Raw genomic sequence first — 8,538 nt, forward strand, 5'->3', positions numbered from 1 at the left:
GCTAATTTTATAAAAGTTTTAATTAATGGGGAACAAAATAAATCTTTCAAACTTAACCATGAAAATATTGTTTCCTTAAAGTACAGGCCAGAAGCAATTTTTTTTTTTTTTTCAATCAACAAGAACTCCACCCTTCCCAATCTCTTTGGAGACAGAGTGGACCCCCTAACTTGTGTTCCAGTTCTCTTCTCTTTTTATTTTTATTTTTGTGTTTCAGTTTTGAAACTTATTTGGGCCAATATTGATTGAGCTGACATTTTCAGACCCAATCTTTTTCAGTGCTTCCCATCAGCCAACTTCCTGTTGGTCCCTAAAGTTTGGGCCAGCGGCAAGAAAACCCAGAAAAATATGAAATTAGGATGAAAATACCCATTATATTTAACACATCAATAAAATTATATGTATCTATTTTTTATATATATATGTATAATCATATGATTGAAGAGTTTTGAATTAAAAATAAAATAACACTCAATTATGAGATAACATATTTATGTATTTAAAGTAAGTATACATAATATTGCTTTTAATTTATTAATTTTGAAATACAAAATAGCTGTATTAAAAATGTGGGTATTCTAGTCATTTACTTTATTATGCATGATTAAAAGGGTAAAAAAAAAAAAAAAACAGTTTTTTTATTTTATAGTCAAAAGAAGCTCTATACAGGTGACAGTAAAATCAACAAAGCCTTTTAGCTTTAGTCAATGAGGCAGTCAAGCCTAAAAAGAGGACTCATGATTTGGTGTTTCATTAATAAATCAGGAGCTTGCTTCTTTCTAACTCTCCACTTCAATGAGAAGGCTAAACTCCCTAAAGAAATATGATAGTCGAACTAAATGCACCACAATTAAACCTTCATTTATTATTATTGCGGTTAATTTTAAAGACAAAATTTGGTACTCCTCCATTATGGATACTTAATGAGGTTTGTAAACAGATGATAACCTGAGATTTGTAAACAGATGATAACTTTACAATGAAATGAAGAATATGTCTAAATACCTCCAAAAAGATAGTTTAAATAATAAAAAAGTGAACTTTTAAAGTGAAGAGTTTAAATTCAAGTCTCTCGATGATATATCAAAATAAAACTTTTATTAATTCAGTGATCATAAAATCAATCACTAATCCTAAGATTTAATTGGCTCAATGTTTTTTAGCCCTTGAGTTTTAGGCTTTTACTCCTAGTTTCTGACTTGATTTATCATATTGGCATTGCTGCCCACCAAAGAAAAGGATTTCGTTGATTCGTACTCCTCACAGAATTGAGGCAATTGATTATTTTCCTAGCATAAACCTCACAGAGTAATAGCAGGTACAGCTGATCAACAGCAGCTATATGTTGAAGATGGGCGAGAAGACTTGGGTTAGTCAATAAAATTTAATGCAGCAGAACAATCCATCAAATTCGCACCATGTTTTGAAGACGTCCAAATGCAAATACTACCACATTCGAATGATTGTGATAAGAAAACGACTCGAATCAACCCATCTAAGTTAACTTAGATAATGTGTGATAAGAACTCGTCATATAATATATATCATTTGTTCATGAAAAAGAGAAAACAATTCCTTGCACAATGCAATGCCTAACACAATGGCAAAATTTAGATTTTTGAAACCAATGAAACTTAGAGAGTACACAGCCAAAATCGAGTCCAAAAAAAGCATAACAAGAAGAAAATGCCAAAGAATCCTAAAACTCTCCAATATGTCTCTCTAAAACACAAGTTCATGAGGTTTCATGCCAGCCTTGAGGGAAAACCTTGCGGCCAGATAAGACTTCAAGTCTGGAACACTCTCGATGGATTTGATCAATGCTGTATCAACCAACTTCTGGTCATCCTTTTTCTCCTGTGGAAGAACCTTCTTCTCCTACAAATATTATATTTGACCCAAAAAGAAAGGTTAAAAAATAACCAAATATGTTGTATAAACATTACATGTTAGAAAACCAACCTCTTTCTCTGCCTCAAAGAACTCATTCTCTCCCTTCTTTTTCTTCTTTTCAGCCTCCTTGGCAAAGTATTTGTCATCAAACTTGTCTACATTCACTCCAGAGATGTCAACCTTAGTAGAAGTTCCAATCACATACGCTTGATTCACACGTCTTAGAGGCACCCCATTTATCTTAAATGGTCCTATACGGTAGACGGGAAAAAGTCAAAATCAACAAATAAACACAACATAGACCAATTATAATTAATTTTTCTCTAAATTATGACACTGGCAAAAAATATATATACTGTCATAAAATTGTATAGAAAGGAGCTCATCATTAACAATTTTCACCACTACAAACAGTTCAAAACAGTTCCAACCCAAAAACTATTAATAAGCCCTTCAAACAATGACAAAAGTTCCAATACTCCGTAATTAGTATCAAGGATTCAACAAAGCAATAAAGCCTGCAAAATCAACAAACTTTTCTACAGGCAATACATACTGAATTTGGACAACTCACTGATTCAAGTAGCAGAGTATGCAACAGAAAAAAAAAGCATAGATGAGAACTCAGACAGAAGCCCGCAAGATTTTCAATACTGGAGCAGGTTAACTCTTCTTCTTTTCCCGATATCAAAGTTAAATTTCCCCGCCAACGAAACCTAATTTACAGTTAAATAAATTGTCTAAAAGTACTCACCGGATTCTCTGGGCAGGGCTCAACTAGCCTCACACAGTACAGATTGGTTACAATGAGGACTAAAGGATTATCTAAAGAAGTAAGGTTAAAAATAATCTTCATGAAAACCATATAGACGATACTAAAATGCACTTCCACTAGACAAAATAATTTCCATTACAAATTATATGACCAATAAAAATTGACAAGATAAAGCACACCAAAACAAGACAAAACTCACCTGTAACCAAAAGCAACCCAGAGGGAAGCTGCTTCAAGAACACAACTCTCTTGCCTTTGAACCTTCCAGCAAGTATAATCAACACTGTACCGGGAATAATACTCGCTCTAACAAAAACAAACCAAACAAATCCATAAAAAACAAAGTCTTTAGCTACTTTAAAAATACAAAATGAATCAACAATTGTACCTAAGCTTGGTGGGTTTTGGTTTGCGCTTATTAATGAGTGGTTTCTTGACGTCATCGGCGGGGTAAAACTTGGGAGGCTTCTCAGCTGGAGAGGCAGCTTTGGGTTTGGGGTCATGGCGGGGGAAAACGCCGCCGTTTTTGGCTTTGATGGCCCAGAGACCCCTCTTGTGGTACATCTTGGAACGAGAGAATTTTCCAATCCCTCGGATGAGATCCGGGTTACGGCTTACCTTCGGCTTCCTCTGCTTCGGCGCCATTGATGGGTTCGACTCACTTGTCTGCCTAGTTGAGTAGGTGATTATGCCGAAATGGTGGAGCAAATCTTAAGTAGTCCAGATATTTATATGCTTAAAATGAAAACCCTAGAAAAGTAGAAACCCAATTAGAACTTGGGCTTTGTGGGCTGGCTCTCTAAATGGGCCTCGAGAAAGCCCAATAATCCACCGCTTGAATTAAATTAAATCCTAAAGTGACAGTCAGCCTTTTAATATTGATGCAGTTATTTGCAACATTGTGCTTGTTTCTTTCTTACTCCTCGTATAACCTTTGAGACAGCGAATTTTTGCCGTGCATATTTTGTTAACGTTTAGATCAAATTCCTGTCGGGAGAGATATTTAGGTTGCCATATCTTTTAATGAGGTAAATGCTGTTTGATCTTCTGTTTTCTTTTTTGAATTTTGGGTTAATGGAGTTGGGGTTCTGTTATTGATGTAGGATGTTATGATTGATTCCATGCGGCTGGAAGGGTTCGGAATTCAGGATTTAGACAAATGGAGAAGTATGTATCCAGTGTATTTTAATGGTCTGTTGAGAGTGATATTGAAGTGTTCATGGTATTAGTTGAGAAACAACTTTAATGTTGTTATTACAGCGTTCTTCCTGTAACTCCCAATGGATGCTGTTGCGGGTTTTCAACCTGGTCCAAGTAATCAAACAGAAGTATTTAGTGAGACTGCGGAAGATCAAATTGCTGGTATAGGTAACCAGAGAGAACCACTTAGTGAGGCAGTGGACTAGCAACACTAAGTGCTAGTAATCAGACAGATGTTCTTGACAGTACAGTGGTTTTTCGAGAACTTGGTCCAACTAATCAGGCAGATGTTCTTGATAGAGCAGTTGATTTTCGAGAACCTGGTCCAAGCAATCAGATAGAAGATCTTAATCCAAGGCAGACTGATCAGATTTCTCCTCATAGCGTTCTGGAGTTTGAAGTTATGCATGATGCTGCCAATGATTTCTAGCCCTGGAAACGTTCCTCCATTGTTTTCAGATCACCGGCATGATACGACTGAGCCTTTTAGGATCTCTAGACAAGAATTTGAATGAGAAGGAAGTTCATACTCCAAATTTGGAGGATGTATTAGAGTCTGGAGGACTCTCCTTACAGTTTCAGCAACGTTCAAAACCACCAGCTTCTGCTGTTTCACAAGAAGCACCTGAGATTTTTTGATACACCTATTTCCCTTCGTAGCTGTATGTTTCTCATCATTTGATATATGCTTGGAGTGTATGGGTGACCAGACTCATCTTGCTTTACTTTTAAATGAAATATGCCTTATTATTTTCTTTTAATTTGCTGTTTCGGGGCATTCAACTCCTCCATTGGCTATCCGATCAACTCCTGTACAGCAGGAAAAACCAAGGGCACAGAAGAGAAAGCTTCTTGATAAGTCCATAGTGTTTTCTAATAAGTATGATTGATCATATGGTTCATATTGATCTTTTGCTTCACTTTGTATTGCTAATCATATAATAATTTGTAGAGGTTTATGAAGAAAGCACTTGAAGATTCCAGTGATTTATTAAGGAAGAAGAGAAAGATGCCTGGCTCTGATTTTGATGTTTGGAAGTTGAACAACCATGTAAGAAAGGAGCAACTGGTGAGTTAGTCTTTCCATTTGCAATTCCTATTTCTGCTTGTTTTCCCTGTTAAGAAACTTGGTTTATAAAATATTTTTGTCTGCCTATATGCAGGATTGTCTGAAGATATCTGCAATATCTTCGAAAAGGACTATATCTCTGCCAAGCCCGATTTGGTTGCCATTGAGGAAGATGTTGTATAACCCTTGGCTACAGATTCTCTTTCATCTGAAACAGAGCCTCTGGTTACTGATTCTCCTGCCCCTCTGGCTGAAGCTATCATGGATCCTGGGGTTGTGCAATCTCCTTTGCGCGCAACTGAAACTATAGAATCTCCTCATCACTCTGCAAAAGCAATCTAAGAGCCTAGTGTGCACAGTTTTGTAGTTCAGTGCCTGAAAATGATATAGAAATTGAAAGATTTAGATATGGGGGAAGCAATATTGGCAATGATACTTTTTACCTGAATTTATGGCTTCTCCTAGAAAAGATGGCTTTGCTTCTCCCTCGATTAAAACTTTAGGATCTGAGTGGTGCCTCAGGCCGGAACAACTATCAGGTTTCCAATGCTAACCACACCAGTTGCTGCTTCCACTAGAAATTGTGGATCTGAGCTTGAAAAACCTAGAACAGTTTTAGAGGAGCGGATAGGACTCAAGTACACTGGACTATCAAATATTCCTGAGTTGATAAATTCTGCAAAAGCAAAGTTTGTTTTTGTGTGTTTATATTTTGCATTCTGTTGGACCACTTGCTTACAAGATAATTCCGCAAAAGCAGAAGCAAGTTTTTGTGTGTTCATCCTTCTCTTCCAACTGATTAATTCATTATGCTATCGGAGTTAGAAGCATGGGTTCGGACTTCTTAAACACGCAAGGCATGTCTGTCAGACTTGTTGCCTCATGAAGAAAATATTTGTGTGTTATTATAAGAGACAATGTCTGAAGTGTGTGTCGCATACATGATCTGCTTGCCTGAGCCTTCAAGATTCATTTACTATATCTTGTTACAGTGCCATATGCATTTGATAATCTCTGGAATTACTTTATTGAAGTGGCCTGCTAAATTACTTTATCTTAGCATTATGCAGGGCCGTTCAATATCTAAAACAGCATTCTCCTATTACCCCAGTCTCAGAAACCCATTGTAATTTTTGTGTTTTGAAGAGCCATGAAGTTATTGATGTGCAGCAAGAAAAGCCTCAAGTTATCTAACATGCGAGAGGCGTAGATGCTTTATTCATTAGCTATTTAAGTGCACCATTACAAGCCAGTAAAATGTTTAAGATGGAATTAAAATTTATAGCATTCTCACCCATCTTGCATGTGAAAATACAGGAATTTAATTGGTGGAAACAAGGGCATTGATTTTGTTCTCGATATGGGCTTCATGATCCTCAAGGCGACCTTTAATTGTGTCATTCTCCCAGCGGATGAGTGTTGGAACTCCAGTGAGCTTGAACCTTGAGTCGACCCTCCATGGGTGCTGGGGATTCCTCCATGTTGGTCTGTCTCCAACATAAGCTTGCAGAAGTGCTATATCATCTGGTGATGCTTCCAGGGTTTTGTATATCACCGGTTCAGCTCTCACACAGTCTAAGACAGATGGAAAAAGAAAGTGTAAGTTTATTCCTCCTATGGTGGTTCAGTCCAATTCTCATAAAAACTATTTTTCCCCTATGATGAATGAATTGTCAGGAATCTGAGTGCTCTAAACACCAAAGACACAAAACTTAGAAGGAAGAAAATAGTCTCAACTAAACAATTTTAGACTATCTCCACACAAGCAAATGAAAACAAACAGTGATGAACACTTCCTTTTGATTAATTTTATCCAAATCTTAAAGCCAGAAAATTCGACGACCGCAATAGATTCCTCTACGTTGGTGCCTCAGCAGCTAATTAACGAATTGCTCCAATGAAATCGTTCCACATTCAATTAGATATGTTATTACTTCATGTCCCTGTATCTATGTGACGCCCTTTTCTGAAACTACTGGTTCATCACTAAACAGAACTTTATAATTCAATATCTCAATACCTACAAAGACTTTAAACTCCTACAGGCGATCGCAAATTCTAAAACAAAATAAATATATAAATGAAAATATTAAAAACAAAACAAAACTTTCAGATCATTAAGTAAAAGGAAAACCCTAAAAATAAACTGAAAATACCCGGGCACCAGCTGAGAGAAGTTGAAGGGTCTTTGTCAGCCAAGAAGAGAATGAGATTAGCTTTGTGGTTGGGTGCTTCTGATCTGAACTTCTCGAATACCTTATCAAAGCTTGAAACGGTTGCATTCGACAACTTGAGCGGCATTTTTCAGCTTTCCAAAGGGCAATTTTTGGGAGAAGACAAGATAACTGAGCTCTTTGGTTGAATTGTTTCAGCGATGCTTTTTAATGGTGATATTTTAGGGTGCGATTGGTTGAAAGATTTTATGATTACCTTGATAATTTATTTTTTATTCTTTTGTTTGGTTTGTCAGTAATAAAAGATTACAGTAATATTCTATTATCAATGCTGACGTAACAGGTAATATAAGTGGTAATCTAATTACCACCTTCACCTTAGGTATTTAAAGATTACTAAGGGAATCTTTAGTTTATTATAATTATATTATTATTTATTAATTTTTTGAGATAAAAATAAATTTATTTTTAATTAATATGACAAATAATATAAAAAATATTTAAAAATAATTATATTCAAGGGCATTTAAGTAAAATAATTTACTAGTAATCTTTTATTACCTTTAACCAAACACAATAATTATTTATACCTATCAAATTTTATCAAACATAGTAATTATTTATACCTTTAGGTTTTAGAAATCGATATTTTACTGTTTATATTAAAAAGTTAAAAAGTTATTACTTTTCACCCCCTTTAGGTTTTAGAAACTAATATTTCATCTTTAACCAAAGTTTTTAAACTTTGAAAACTAACATTTTCACCCCCAAACCTAGGGTTTTCATATTTTTCAAAACGTAGCCGTCCCCTATAACTTTCAAAAATAGCAGTTTCACCCCCATTCTTCAATTTCATTTTTCGACGTTATCATCGACCTCCTCATTTTCCTGGTGCGACGACGGTGGTACGACGAAGAGATCTTCATCTCCTCATCGCACGGTGCGACGAAGAGACGGAGATTTCTTCGTCGCTCCACTCAGATGACGAAGGACGACACTTCGTCGTCCTTCTTCTGCTCTTCCAGATCTGGACGACGCTTTGTCATCCAGATTTGGGCGATGAAGGGTCGTCTTTTGTTGTCTTTTGTAGTCGGAGATGCGAGATCGGTGGAATGCGTCGGCCGTCGATGGTGGCAGGAGAAGGAAGCAAACCCTAAGAGTGAAATCTAAACTTTTTAAACTTTGAGGATGAGTTTAGTTGTCAGTTTTTAAAACTTGGAGGGGGGAAATGGTGAAGTTTTAAAGTTTTAAGGTTTTAAACAGTAAAATATCGATTTTACCCCTGCTCCTAACTGAGAAATTGGACGACAGTTTGGTCATGGGTGAGAAAACTAGATTTTCATCTCTCGTGGGTATGAGTTTGAGATAGACCTAAAACATGGGTGGGAGATAGTCCTTTTCCCTTTCTTGTCACATGTACTTGGTAA

General features: G+C 36.2%; 2 protein-coding genes and 1 long non-coding RNA gene across 5 annotated transcripts; 1 reads left to right on the forward strand and 2 right to left on the reverse strand.

Moving 5' to 3' along the window:
* Positions 1-1,515: 1,515 nt before the first annotated feature.
* Positions 1,516-3,382, reverse strand: LOC123216671 (60S ribosomal protein L6). The gene is made up of 4 exons (XM_044637176.1): positions 3,057-3,382; positions 2,868-2,974; positions 1,963-2,144; positions 1,516-1,878 (listed from the first exon to the last, which is right to left on the reverse strand). The coding sequence occupies exons 1-4, from the start codon at positions 3,311-3,313 to the stop codon at positions 1,723-1,725; spliced, it is 702 nt and encodes a 233-aa protein (XP_044493111.1). The 5' UTR covers positions 3,314-3,382; the 3' UTR covers positions 1,516-1,722.
* A 175-nt stretch (positions 3,383-3,557) lies between these two features.
* LOC123216673 lies at positions 3,558-5,965 on the forward strand. 3 transcript variants are annotated; one of them, XR_006502269.1, is made up of 3 exons: positions 3,558-3,696; positions 3,772-4,937; positions 5,032-5,965. It is a non-coding gene; the product is annotated as an uncharacterized LOC123216673 (long non-coding RNA). The 3 variants fall into 3 exon arrangements; XR_006502268.1 differs by having other exon boundaries at positions 3,568-4,748; positions 4,821-4,937; XR_006502267.1 differs by having other exon boundaries at positions 3,568-4,937.
* Positions 5,966-6,102: 137 nt separating this feature from the next.
* On the reverse strand, positions 6,103-7,320 carry LOC123216672 (thioredoxin-like protein Clot). Its single transcript, XM_044637177.1, has 2 exons — positions 7,094-7,320; positions 6,103-6,512 (listed from the first exon to the last, which is right to left on the reverse strand). The coding sequence occupies exons 1-2, from the start codon at positions 7,236-7,238 to the stop codon at positions 6,259-6,261; spliced, it is 399 nt and encodes a 132-aa protein (XP_044493112.1). The 5' UTR covers positions 7,239-7,320; the 3' UTR covers positions 6,103-6,258.
* Between the last annotated feature and the right edge of the window lie 1,218 nt (positions 7,321-8,538).

The sequence above is a fragment of the Mangifera indica genome, chromosome 5 (assembly GCF_011075055.1).
Source record: "Mangifera indica cultivar Alphonso chromosome 5, CATAS_Mindica_2.1, whole genome shotgun sequence".
Taxonomy (NCBI): Eukaryota; Viridiplantae; Streptophyta; class Magnoliopsida; order Sapindales; family Anacardiaceae; genus Mangifera; species Mangifera indica.